The following is a 14,601-nucleotide window of genomic DNA, read 5'->3' as shown; positions in this document are numbered from 1 at the left end:
TTGCGGCTGTACATTGTCAACTTTATTACTTATTTATAATACATGGGAATCGTTAAGTATCTATATTTATATATTTATTATAATGTTTCATATTTAAATGTTTTATAGCCTTTTTTACAGTCTAAATGTTGTTATTCAATAAGAAGCCTTAGAAGTGCCTTAAGAACCTTGTTCTGGTTTGCTGTGCTTTTGTTTAACTTTGAATAAAAGTTCAATTTGTTTGGATTTTCTGTGACATCACATCAATTCATTACATACATTTGTGTATATGCTGTCTTGGGTAAGTTAGTTAAAAAATAGTAATCCACTACAAATGACTAATTATTTATTTAAAATGGTAATCGGGTTATTAATTACTTTACTGAAAAGTAATCATGTTACTAATTACTTTACTTTTCAGTTATTTTTAAAACACTTCCAGCAAAAAAATTTATGTATTTCTTGTTCATTGTTACATTCATGTCAATTTCACACATTGCAGGGCATAATTCATGCATTCTACATACATAATATATTAGAATAACCCTATAATGAACTTAAATTAAGTCAGTAACTACAATTATTACAAGATTTTTTTTTTTACTTTAAAAAGTAATTCGATTACAGTAACTAATTACTTTGTAATTGGATTACACCAAACACTGCTTATATGGATTTGTAATCTTCCAGGCCTAGATTACTCAACATCTCCAGGTGTTGTGTTTAAAATTTTGCTGATTTTGTGTAATTGCGCAATTGCACAATGGGACTCGTCTTTCAGATGCTGGTTGCAAATGCGAAGCTTCAACACCTCTGCGAGCAGAGCCACCTTGTCTCTCTTCTCCTGAGCCAGAGGAACACATGGTAAAAATTAGGATGCCTGTCCTCTGTCAGAGGACGTGGTATACACCTTTCTCATTTATTAACTGCTAAATGAGTCTCACCTTCAGTAGATCACTACTCAGTTGCCTAAGCATGCCTTCCAGGTGAGAGAGTTGGTCCGGAAAGTCGATGAACATGTCACTGCTAAAAATAACCATGCAAGTAAATTAAAATGTCCTACATGAATTTTAAAGGTGTATTACAGGATAGTTCACCCAAAATTGAAAAATCTGTCAATTACTCACCCTCATGTTGTTCCAAATCCTGTACGAATTTCTGTACTGTAATTTCCTGTACTTAATCACCATTCACTTACATTGCATCTTTTTTCCATACAATGTAAGTGAATGGTGATTAAGGCTAACATTATGCCAAACATTTCCTTTTGTGTTCCATAATAGAGAGAAATTCGTACAAGGTTTGGAACAACATGAGGGTGAGTAATTGACAGATTTTTCAATTTTGGGTGAACTATCCTGTAATACACCTTTAAGAAGTCCTACACGAATTTGTATTTAACATCTCCTTTTGTGTTCCACAGAAGAAAGTAAGTAATACGTGTTTGGAACAACATTATGGGAGTAAATAAATGATTATATCATTTCCATTTTTGGTTGTGTTTTGAAACAATGTTTCTGTAATACAGCCCCTCACATCTAAAACATGAATTCCCCGAGTTACGGTCATGTTTACAGAAAATGAAAATGAAAAATATAACTGCATGAAATGACTACAATGATCCATTGAAAAAACTTCCCAACTTACTCTGTATCCTCTCCGCTGCAATAAGCACTGGAATTGTGGATCTTGTAAGTCCCATGGGATGGCGTGTCTGACCTGCTTGGTATAGGATTGATTTCCGACAGATGAATTGCCATTCTTTGTGCTGTAAATATATTGTGGTCTTGAAGTCATTCATTTTAATACACATCCAATATATGTGGACAATCTTGACTCTACACATTTAACCATACTTGTACTACATTACTCACTCTCATAGGCTTGGGCTGCCTGAACAAGACTATTCCAATCAAGATCACAGGCCGTGCTTGGAAGAGGCAGAAGTTCAGAATCAGACTGATGGTCTCTGTCCCATAGATCAGATTCAGTCTGCTCAGGCATTGCCCAGCATTCTAGGGAAAAGACAACCTGTGAATACCCATGCATACGTATATATAAGCTAGCAACACTTCTCTTAAACCATTACTATCCCTATATAAGAAAACTCTTAAAGTACTCGATAGGAAATCCATATATTATCATCATTGTCATGTTTTAAATAAATATAATTTATTGAATTTCGACAACTTGATTATATATGCAGATCTCTGTCTTGTGTACAAAATTCAGCATGGACTGGCTCCTCCTGTATTGCGCCAGTTTGTGAGCACAGCACCAAATGCTCTCAGATCTACAAGGAGTGCAGTAAGAGGTGACTGCATTGTCCCGTTTAGGAAGAGTGCGCTTGGTCAAACAGCTTTTTCAGTAAGGGCTGCTCGTGAATGGAATCACATTCCCATTCAAATTAGGAATTTTAAATCGTACGCTTCTTTTAAACATAACTTAAAGAAATGGTTAATAGATAGTCAGGACTGTTTACATTACACTTGACATGAAATCTTGCTGCTGCACTGTCTTCCTTGTCCTGCCTTTTTGTTTGTTTGTTTGCTTGTTTGTGCCTCTTGTGCTATGCCAATGTGGTTGGCCGGCTCATTGTGTTCTTTTGTGTTTAGATAGGTGAAACCTTTGTTGTTAGTTATTGTCCTAGCTATATTGTTTTTTTTTAAGGTGTGATATATCAAGATCTGTCCAGGGACAGCAGATGTAAAATAGCCTATTGGCTAATTCTGGCACACTGTACATTTAATTATGTATCATTAGTGTGCATTGTCCCTGTCAAATAAACCTGAAATAAAATAAATAAATATATATATATATATATATATATATATATATATATATATACACACATTTTAAATTGAGTTAGCATCAGTTGAAGATTAAGCCACACTTAAAAGTAAAGTTAAAAAAGTCAGAATTTCTTTTACAATTTCTATATCAAAAAATCAAATATAAATTGTTTAAATTAAGACAAAATTATTTGGACAGTTCTGGTTGTCAAACTTTAGTGCAACATGTCCATAGTGTCCAATGTGATGAGCAACACCTGTGGTTACTCCAAGACACCTGTGTGCACCAAAGAACTGACTTCATTTAATAATAATTCCTTACATTTATATATATCGGTTTTCTAGGCACTCAAAGCGCTTTACATAGTATAGGGGGAATCACCTCAACCGCCACCAGTGAAAATCATCTAGTTCTGACTAAAGAACATCATCATTTGTATGCAGATTCCACTTGCTTCAATATTTGTATCTAATGAAATGACAATCAGATATTTTAATTGTGACATAAGAGTCAAATTAGATTTTTGGGGCCACTATATGTGAACAACAACAGAAAAATGTAGGGATGCATTGAAGTATTGGCTGTCAGTTATTAGCATGAAAACAGCAATATGAAAAACTAATGGTTAAACTTCTGTGATTATTGAACTCTGTGAATTCAAATGCACAATCCAGAAATAATAATAGCAACAATATGTTGAAGGGTTGGCACACATAAGAACATTTATTCCTTCTCGTTCTTACTATTATGCAGAAAAAAACACCATAAATGGATGTGACAGTTGCGAAAGCGGCACTATAGGCTATATGATGAGGGAAACCACCAAAAATGCTTTGAAACTAGCAGACTTTGACTAATGCTGCACAATTGGTTGAATTAAGATTGAAATTGCAATTTGGCCTTGTGCGATTACCAGACCTTAAAAGGCTACATTTTAAACTGCAAAAACAGAAGTGCAAAAATGTTTAGTTACAATATAACTTTTTTTTTCTTTCATATCAATCATCATGTTATATGTATATTTTCATCTTTAATTGTGGCTTTATTTATTTTTGTGGATTTTATTTCCCCCATTTTCTCCCAATTTGGAATACCCAATTTCCAATGTGCTTTTAAGTCCTTATGGACACAGTGATTTGCCTCAATCCGGATGGCAGAGGATGAATCCCAGCGGCCTCCACATCGGAGACCGTCAACCCGCGCATCTTATCTCGTGGTTTGTTGAGCGCGTTGCCATGGATACATAGCACGTGTGGAGGCTTCACGCCATCCAAGCTCAACTCAACACACGCCCCACCGAGAACGAACCACATTGTAGCGACCACGAGGAGGCTGGGTCAAATTGGCCCGGTTGCTAGGGAGGGTAAATTGGCCCGGTTGCTACCCTCCCTAGCAACCAGGCCAAATTGGTTGCTTAGGAGACCTGGCTGAAGTCACTCAGCATGCCCTGAATTCAAACTTGCGAACTAGCGAACTCCAGGGGTGATAGCCAGCATCTTTTACCACTGAGCTACCTGTGGTTTAAATAAATAAATATGGTTAAATAAATAAATACAGTTTTTTGATAAATGGGTAATTTAAAAGAGAAAGATCAGATAAATTCAGGCAAGCTTCTATAGCTGTTCATATAACCCAAGTTAACATGTCTGAAACAAGAGATGCTACAGACAGGATACAGATTGTTGATCCTCAACGATATTGTCTCATTCATGATAAGCCTCATCCACTAATAAGATGCAGAGGCTTTAGAGCAAAAAGTCTGGAGGATCGCAAACAGTTTCTTAAAGAACATTCAGTATGCTTCAGGTGCTGCTCTTCTGTAGATCACATGGCAAAAAACTGCAAAGCTGAAATCCATTGCACTGAATGTGATAGTGATCGTCATGTGTCAGCTCTACATCCTGGTCCAGCACCTTGGAGGAAAACCATCTCTCCTGTCTTAGAAGATGGCGGGGCGGAAGATGAATTTACCAACCAAGAGGTAACCTCAAAGTGTACTGAAGTGTGTGGAGCTGGAAAGAGTGCCAGAGCATGTTCCAAGATTTGTTTGGTTAATGTCTATCCTGTCGGTAACAAAACCGAATCCAGAAGAATGTATGCAATTCTTGATGAACAGAGCAACCGCTCATTAGCAAGAACAGAATTCTTTGAAGAGTTTCAATTCAAAGGATCTTCTTTTCCGTATTCACTTAAGACATGTGCTGGATTAAAAGAGACAACAGGAAGGAGAGCAAGTGGCTACATTGTGGAATCATTGGATAAGAGTGTAAGCCTTCATCTTCCTACACTGCTAGAGTGCAATCAGATTCCTAACATTCGTTCTGAAATTCCTACCCCAGATGCAGCACGTCATTTCAGTCACCTGAGGGATATTGCTCATGAAATACCGTCCCTAGACCCAGATGCTAACATCCTTCTCCTCCTTGGTAGGGACCTCATTAAGGTCCACAAGGTCCGTCAACAGATTGATGGTCCACCCAAGGCTTTATTTGCTCAAAAGTTAGATCTTGGATGGGTAGTTATAGGAGACGTATGTCTTGGAGGTGCTCATCGACCTGCTCATGTAGATGTTTTTAAGACCTCCATACTTGAAAGTGGTCGCCCCAGTTTACTCTGGCCTTGTGAAAGTCAGTTCCATGTAAAAGAGCAGTATGGCACAAAATTTCAGTTTCAAGATCATCTTGCATCAAAAAGTGTAAGTGCTTTAGCAACATGTGCAAGCGAGAAGCTAGGCCAATCAATCTTTGTTCGTACATCCAGAGATCACAAGCTTGCACTGTGAGTGGACGATGACAGGTTTCTACGCATAATGGACAAAGAGTTCTACCAAGATGAATCCAATGGCTGGGTGGCTCCTTTGCCATTTCAGGTTCCCAGAAGAAGGCTTCCAAATAACAGAAAGTATGCTTACAGCCGTCTTTCCTCACTTCGTCATACTTTGGACAAACGTCCTCAAATGAAAGCTCATTTTCTTGAGTTTATGGAGAACATGTTCTCTAAAGGACATGCAGAAATTGCTCCCCCACTCAAGAAAGACCAAGAATGCTGGTATCTGCCATTGTTTGGTGTTTATCATCCGAAGAAGCCAAGCAAGATCCGTGTGGTCTTTGATTCTAGTGCACCTTATGATGGAGTCTCATTGAATGATATCCTACTTAAGGGGCCAGATCTCAACAATACCCTCCTGGGAGTGTTGCTAAGATTTCGTAGGGAGCCAGTGGCGATCAACGCTGACATTCAGCATATGTTCCACTGTTTTTTAGTCAGAAAGGATCACAGAGATTTCCTGCGCTTTCTCTGGTATCAAGACAATGACCCTGGTAAAAAAATAGTGGAATACAGAATGTGTGTACATGTGTTTGGCAATCGTCCTTCTCTTGCTGTTGCCATATATGGTTTGCATAGAGTGGCCAAGAAGGAAGAAAAGAACTTCGACAGTGAAGTTAAAGAGTTTGTTGAACATGATTTCTATGTTGATGATGCTCTGAAATCCTTCCCAAATGAAATCGCAGCTATTAGTGCTCTGAAGCAAACTCAAGACATGCTTGCAGTAGCAAACCTTAGGCTACATAAAATAATCTCCAATCGACCTGCAGTGATTGAGGCATTTCACTCTGAAGATCGGGCTGTGGATATCAAGGATGTTGACCTCTTCTTTGAAGATACTCCAGTCCAGCGTAGCCTAGGAGTGTCGTGGAATTTAGCATCAGACACATTTACTTTCCAAGCTATTGACGATAAGAAGCCATTCACCCGGCGAGGTGTACTGTCAACTGTAAACAGCTTATATGATCCTTATGGTTTCATTGCTCCTGTTACCATCAAAGGCAGGCTGTTGCTTCGGGAACTCTTAAAGCAGACTGAAGACTGGGATTCTCCATTACCTGATGACTTAAAGCTTTGTGTTTGAGTGTGCTCATTTTGATGATTTATCTAATTTGTGAAATTCATGCTTGTGTATTTTCTCTTCTTTGTAGTTTCACACTTTTCATGATTAAACTACATAAATTGCACCTTCGTGGAGTTTACTGTGGAAGTGTTTAGCAACTGGATAGCTGGATTAATTAAAACAGTGAGGCCAGTGACAGTGAAAAGACAAATTTTCATATCGGTGCATCCCTAAAAAAGTAATATGATTATAGTGAGTAATATTCAAGAAGTCTGTTTATCCTATAAAGTTGTGCCTTTACCCCTAATGGTTAAATGAATAATGCTTGCCTGTGGGACTTGTTTGCAGAGAGAGATGGATTGGTGTGAGTGTTGGGGACTCTGGATATGACTGGTGAGCAGGACTGGATAACAAAAAACTTGTGCATGAACCTGGTGTTCGTGAACTGCTGCAAAGCCCCACCTCTGTTTGTTGGGAACATGACTGGAAAGAGACAGCAAACACAACATGGCAATGCTGCTCACATACAATACTCAGAATACTGCCTTCTTTTTCAACATTATTGTTGGTTAGGGCCATATTGCTGAATATGAGCTGAATACATAACGTACTGAGTCACCCTGAGCATTGTCCTCTGTGTCATCCATCACAATGAGTTTTTTCAGTTCCTCTACCACTGTGCTCTTCCGAACAGGCCGTGGGGAACATGGAGCTCGCAGTGATGCAATTACTCGTGGCTGGCCAAACACGTTCTTTGAGGTCACGTCCATCTCACTGAAAAATATATGTGTAAAGGGTAGTTCACCAGTCATTACTGACTCACCCTCATGGTCTTACACTTTCAATGAATGGGAAAAAGTCAACAGTTTTGGAACAACACGAGGATTAGTAAATGATGACAAAATTTAGATATTGAAAGCCACAGCAAAACAAATAACTAAAAAAAATTTATTCCAGATTACTTTGATTGTTTTTTTTTTTTGTTTGTTTTTTCTTTTAGCATTTTCAGAGCAATAACAGAATATTTAGAAGTATATTTAAAATTGTGGAGAGATACACTTTAAAATAAAAGTAAAAATGAAGTGATATACCCTTCATTATGGGTATGTTAACATTAGTTTAAGGAATATTCCAGGTTCAATGCAAGTTAAACTCAATCGACAGCATTTGTGGAATAAAGTTGATAACCGCAGAAAAATTTTACAGTGAGGTACTTACAATGGCAGTGAATGAGGCCAATTTTTGGAGTGTATAAAGGAAGAAATGTGAAGCTTATAATTTTATAAAAGCACTTACATTGATTCTTCTTTTAAAACTCATGTATTATTTGAGCTGTAAAGTGGTTCAAGTCATCACCACATTGTTGACATTACATCGTCATAGCGAAGCTGTAAAATTGGCTATAACTTTACATAGAAAAGGTTAGTAAGTGATTTTATCACACTAAAATCATGTTAACATGCATATTGTTTATGTCTTGTGGCTATACTTTTAAAACAGTGAGTATTTTAACATCAACGTATCTGCCCCATTCACTTCTATTGCAAGTACCTCACTGGAACCCAGATATTGCTTTTTTTCTTTTTTTAAGAAAAGTAGGGGCAAGTCAAAATTAACTTTTGTGGTAATCAACATTATGCCATAAATGCTGTAGATTGAGCTAAACCCAGAATATTCCTTTAATAAATTAGGTATCATGAACAAAGAGCATATTTTTACTGCATTAATTAGTCCTATTTAATGTTATGTAATGTGTATTTATTAATATACTATTGCCAGTTGCTAGTTCATAATGCATAAATAATGTTAACACAAATTTTAGTGTTGTATTTGTAAAAGTTTAATAAATGCTGTAAAAGTTTTAATTGTAGAAGTTCATTGTGTTAAGTAATATTAATAATTATTCATATTATTATTAATATTAATGTAAACTACCTTGTTGTAAACTATTAAAACTTTACCATTAAAGTTTAGCAGATTATCAAAAATGTTGCTCTCCACAATTCTAAAATAAATGTTTGCCATTCTGTTCTTGTTTTGAAAATGCTATTCTATACGGTATACATTGTCTCATCCTAATATAACTTCATACCTTTTTAAATGGTTTTTGTTTCTGACATCACCAGGATCTCGATATTCTGATTGTTGTTTCTTCTTTTGTTTATTGATGGAATAAGGTTGAGACGGAGAGGCATGATGTTCACAGAGCTGGTCAGGATCACCCTGAGAGGATGTAATGTCATCATTCAGGCTAAATTTCTCTTGACTTGCCTTTAGCAAACTTGGACTGAGTGTTGCAGACTGGTTTGGTCTAGACTGGAGTTTAGGGAATAGATGCGTGTTAATAGTAAGTTGATCCTTGGTAGAAATATCCCCACTGAACAAATTCTGGCTTTGAGCAGAATGATGTAGGCTGAATGACTGCTGACCAGGAGTCTGCACAGGTTTTATATTGGGCTCCTGCAAATTGGAACAATTCTGGTCCTGGTTCTTGTTGTCGTGATCCTCTCTTGGCTGGAGCAAGCTGAGATCTTTCTTGCTGAGCTGACTTGAGTTTGGTGTAGTTCGAGAAATCACAGCCCTCATCAAAAGAGGCTTTTCCACCACAGAAGTTTTAACCTCTTGAGGCTTGCAGCACAAGGGGCTGTTAGAAATAAAACACAAAGACCACAGACACACACAAATTGCAGATACATACAAAAACACAATTAGATAAGCGGTACATACACTGCAAAAGGACACACATCGCAGACATGCAGACAGACCCATGTCTACAATATAACAGTCATTTCCTTCCATTTTGAAATGTCCAAGCCATTTTTAAATAGATCGATACAAGTAGAAATATCTTGTCCTTTTCGATATTTCACTCTGATTTAGCTGGCAATGCAGCAAATCAGACTCAGAACTTCAGTGACAGACACTGAATGGAAAGAGTTTGTTGAATTTAGGGTAACAACTCAGTGGTGGGAATGTCCCACATTTTACTGACTGTTGCACCCCTCCCCGTGGGACCCCTTTTCTATTTTACACATAGGGCAAAGGGGGGAAGGAGGGGTCTATATGTGGGGAGATATGTGGTGGGAAACAGGGTTAGTCCACTGAAAATTTACTTTCTGTCAGTTACTCACCCACATGTTGTTCCAAACCCATATGACATTCTTTATTCCATGGAACACAAAAGATGCAATTTTGAAGAATGTACTGGATATTCTTTTATACGCAATTACTATGAATGGGGACTCCAGCGTTCAAGCTTAAAAAAGAATGCATAAGCAGCATAAAAGTAAAAGTAGCTTGTATGACTTTGCGCTAAATTTCCAAGTCTTTTAAAGTCATATGATAGCTTTATGCAAGGAGCAGACTGAAATTTAAGTCATTATTCACTGAAAATCTTGACATCCAACCTAGCTCTCCTAACTCTGATCTGACTATCGAGATCAACTCACTGACTTGATGATTCAGTCATGAGTTTTTCACTGGATTTTCAGTGAATCACAAATAGAATTTTAGCCTGTTTCTCGCACAAATCTACTGAATGACTTCAGAAGTCTTGGAATATAGTGCACAAGTTGTATGGACTACTTTTACGATACTTTAATGGTGCTTTTGAATCCTTTTTGAAGCTTAAAAGCTCCTGTCCCCATTCATTATAACTCCTGTGTTTCACAGAAGAAAGGCATACAGATTTCGAAATGACATTAGGGTGAGTAAATGATGACTGAATTGTAATTTTTAGGTTAACTATTCCTTTTAAAACTTTTGTGGTGTGTAAATATATTTTTTATTTACATAGATAGAAATGGTAAAAAAAAAAAACATTTTTTCATTAAACATACAGTACTACTTTTGGTATCGTTCTTATAGGTCTCACCTGAGTTTGAGAACAGCTGTCTTGGAGCACGGACAAGGTAATGTGTGAGCATAGAACTCCTTAATGTTGTTTGTAGAAGACAATCCTTTTGAAACTCTTTTTGCAAACTGGCCAGTTTCAAAATGCTTGGATCTTGAGATCTGTGGACTGTAGAAGCCTGCCCGTGTCAGATGATATATTTCAGGACCATTCCTGGGAGACTCAGCAATGTTCTTGGCATCTCTACCATTCAACCAAAAGTCATTAGTGTAGGGTGAAAATGCACTTGATTCTCTATTTGGCTGTAGAAAATGTGCCTATGAAGAAAAAAGATGACGTTTTTACAATAACTTTATTTATGGTACACCTAAAATCTTTGGTTTAATTGTTACTTGACACTTTGCTAGGCTCCACCCCCTTTGGTTAAAATTACTTGCTCAGACTAGCATTACAGAATGTCCCAATAGGAACAAATTGGATATTTCTGTAAACAGAGCAATTTTCCAATACAACATGCTCTAATTGTTGATAATCATATTGATATTATTCTGATGTTATTATATAATATGTAATATTGATATTATTATGTGGGAAATTAATGTAGTGTTACATTGCAAAGCATCTTTACCTTGGTGTCTTTACTGATGTAATAGAGTGCAACAGTTCTGTAAGTAAAAAATCTATCACTTTTTTCCATAGACTAATTGATTTTCAGTGATAACTTACACCTATAAGCAACAACATTAAAACCACTTAGCACTTTGAGATTTAGTTGAAATGTAAAGTGCATTATAAATAAAATGTATTATTATTATTATTATTATTATTATTATTATTATTAACCACCTGCCTAATATTGCGTAGGTCCCCATCGTATCACCAAAAAAGCACCAACAAGAGTTACCGAAGACTTTGTCAGTTCAAACCAGTCTGGCCATTCTCTGTTTTCCTCTCTCATCAACAAGGCATTTCTGTCCACAAAACTGCCGCTCACTGGATGTTTTTTGTTTTTGGGAGTAATTCGGAGTAATTCTAGAGACTGTTGTGTGTGAAAATCCCAGGAGATCAGCAGTTACAGAAATACTCAAACCAGCCTGTCTGACACCAACAATCATCCATGTGATTATCTAATCAGCCAATCATGTGGCAGCAGTGCAGTGCATACAATTATGCAGATACAAGTCAGGAGCTTCAGTTAACGTTCACATCAACCATCAGAATATGTAAAAAATGTGATCCCAATAAATTTGACCCTGGCATGATGTTTGGTGCCAGATGGGCTGGTTTGAGTATTTCTGTAACTGCTGATCTCCTGGGATTGTTACACACAACAGTCTCTAGAGTTTACACAGAAGGGTGCCAAAAACAAAAAACATCCAGTGAGTTTCAGTTTTGTGGATGGAAATGGCTTGTTGATGAGAGAGGCCATCAGAGAATGGCCAGACTGGTTTGATCTGATAAGGTCTACTGTAACTCAGATAACAGCTCTGTGGGTTGGCGCTGTTTTGGCGGCAGGAGGGGGACCTACACAAAATGACTGCCCATTTTAATGACGCACTGTGAATGACGTAATCCAGTGTCTCTTCAACCTTTTAACTATTAACGCATTTGTACCTGTTTATTGGAATATTTTGCAATAAGCATAAAATAGATTGTTTCTATACCTATAGTCAATAACCCTAAATCAATGGTTTAATATATACCCATAGTTTATTATTCAAATGGCATAATTCGCAATGCTTCATGGGATTGTATTCCATACCCTCATGACAGACGACCAAAGACCAAAAGGATATGCCTAAAGATGCAGAAATGTCATAGAAGAACCTTTTTTGGTTCTACAACAAAACCTTTTAGTGACAGGTTCTTTAAAGAACCATTTTTTGCCACAAATGACCATTTCAGGTACTAAAAAGAATACTTGCCAAAGGGTCAGTTGATGTTAAATATTCTTCATGGAACCACACACCCCAACAAAGAACCATTTAAGAACCTTTATTTTTAAGAATGTAGCTTAATCCAGAGCATGCACTTCTCAAGATTTATTTGATTATATGGAAAAAGTGTCTCTGCAACACCGTTTTAGCATATTTTTGGATAGTTTTAAATGAAATTTTACTGAAATTATCTAAACAAACAGGAATTTAACAGACTTACATTTAGAAAAAAGTTGCTTAGTTAGGATTTGTCAGTAACGTTTTTAAGGTGTGGCTTAGTAAGGGTCATACAGTACGAAGAATTAAAACTCACTCTTGGCAAGCTGTTATAGGACACCGTCTTTTGGTCCTGCAGGCTCGCCCTCTGGCCTCTTCTCTCCCTGCCAAGCAATGAGCGAGTGGCTGTTACCATATGCCACTCTCCTTCTGAAATGAAACATTTCAGTGGCAAATTACACTTAGCAAAATAACATATTTCTTGTTGTCTAACAGAAGATCCAGAACATGCTGCCAGACCTGTATTATTTGTTCTGGAAGGGTTTAATCTTGTGAACTCCACATACTCACTTGAAGTCCAATCCAAGCTGTTGTGGCTATTTTGCATGTGAGAGCTATGATCAACAGAACTGAAAAGAAGAGAGGTCATTTTACCAGGTCAAACAAGACAGTATTGAAAAATGTTTAGATTTTACCTCATAAGGCTGGTATACCTGAATTCAGAACTGGTCAAATGTAGAGGTGGAGCCTGTGGAGGAATTGTAGACACAGAGTAATCCAGATCCCAGAATAACGCAGTCATCTTCTCGGATTCCATGTTTTTCCTCACTAACTTTCATTTACCTATAAATTAAAGCAAAATATTTTAAACTAAAAAGATAGTATGCAAGATGTTTAAACTGAAAAATGTTCATGTAAGAATCTTTCTCGACATGTTTAAGTCATCAGAAATCTCTGGTTGTGGATTAGGAGGACCAAACGATGGTACAGAGTGTTCCAATTCAACTGAGCAAGCGAAGAGAGAGCAGGAGAAGAGCTGTGTTGGCTCTATAGCAGCTGAATGAAACAGAGGACAGGATTGTGTTGTCTGATGTGTTGGTTGTTGTCAGTGCTGTGCTTGTTTGCTCCAGGCAACATCATGCAGTTGTGTGCATGGCAGTAAGTTAAAGAACATGAAAATATAAGATTTTCATTCAGTTTGTGGCTACCCAGAATATATCAAACCTTATTGTAAGAATATACTTTATCTGTTACTTTTAAATAAAGGAATGCATTGATGAAGTGCACTCTAAAGTTCATTATAATGGATGTGCTTGTTGGAGACTGAAAGTAAAAAAAGACTTAAATATTGATCTGTTTCTCACCCACTCTTACAGTTTATCGCTTCTAAAGATATGGATTTTACCACTGGAGTTATATAGGTTACCTTTATGTTTCTGAATCTTAAAAAAAGTTGTTTTCCATTAGCTTGCATTGTATGGATCTACAGAGCTGAAATGTTCTTCTAAAAATAATTTTTGGAGATCTGCTGTGGGAAATATGCATGAGGGTGAGTAAATGATGAGTTTTCATTTTTGTGTGAACTATCACTTTGTTTATTTTAAACAACTTTTCTCTCTCTCTGGCACTAGTTTCTCATGTCTGACTACTGAGTTCTGAAAAACAATATTTGCATTAAAGAGCGCTTAAAAGCTCTTAGTTTAGCCCTGTGAGATCAGAGCACAGGCTAAAAGTACAAAGTACATGCCACACAAAAAACTACTGATTCTAAGAAGCCGCTGTGATTCTGAGAAGAGGTAAACCCTTAAGGCAGCTCTGCAGTCTTTATGAAAAGACCTTGGCCATGTCCTTCACAAGGTCTCCTCAGTACAGGCCTTACAGAACTTGTATTGAACCTGCAAAATTCTTTTAAATTAGAGTACAAACTGCCATTACAAGTGTTGTTAACAATGGTACGTCAAGATAAATTAGAGCACTTTTTGCCTTTAAATTCAATGACAAAGTTTTGCCCAAATGGCCAGAATTCACCCATTGTTTTATAACTTAGTTGTCTTCTATGGTCAGTAAACACATTTATTGGAAGATCAAAGCTCATAAGCCAAATGTATTCTTCATCTAATGCCACACTGTTAATACTTCAAAAGGTAAAGAAC

General features: G+C 37.0%; 1 protein-coding gene across 1 annotated transcript; it reads right to left on the bottom strand.

The window, feature by feature from the left end:
- Positions 1–8: 8 nt before the first annotated feature.
- LOC127628110 (signal-induced proliferation-associated 1-like protein 1) lies at positions 9–13,483 on the bottom strand. Its single transcript, XM_052104798.1, has 11 exons — positions 13,162–13,483; positions 13,019–13,077; positions 12,765–12,877; positions 10,536–10,831; positions 8,754–9,305; positions 7,273–7,435; positions 6,991–7,144; positions 1,854–1,994; positions 1,627–1,747; positions 924–1,005; positions 9–823 (listed from the first exon to the last, which is right to left on the bottom strand). The coding sequence occupies exons 1-11, from the start codon at positions 13,263–13,265 to the stop codon at positions 677–679; spliced, it is 1,932 nt and encodes a 643-aa protein (XP_051960758.1). The 5' UTR covers positions 13,266–13,483; the 3' UTR covers positions 9–676.
- Positions 13,484–14,601: the final 1,118 nt, after the last annotated feature.

This window comes from Xyrauchen texanus, chromosome 34, assembly GCF_025860055.1.
Source record: "Xyrauchen texanus isolate HMW12.3.18 chromosome 34, RBS_HiC_50CHRs, whole genome shotgun sequence".
Lineage (NCBI taxonomy): Eukaryota > Metazoa > Chordata > Actinopteri > Cypriniformes > Catostomidae > Xyrauchen > Xyrauchen texanus.
The sequence above is the reverse complement of the archived record's forward strand: the minus strand, read 5'-3'. Positions and strand labels throughout refer to the sequence as shown.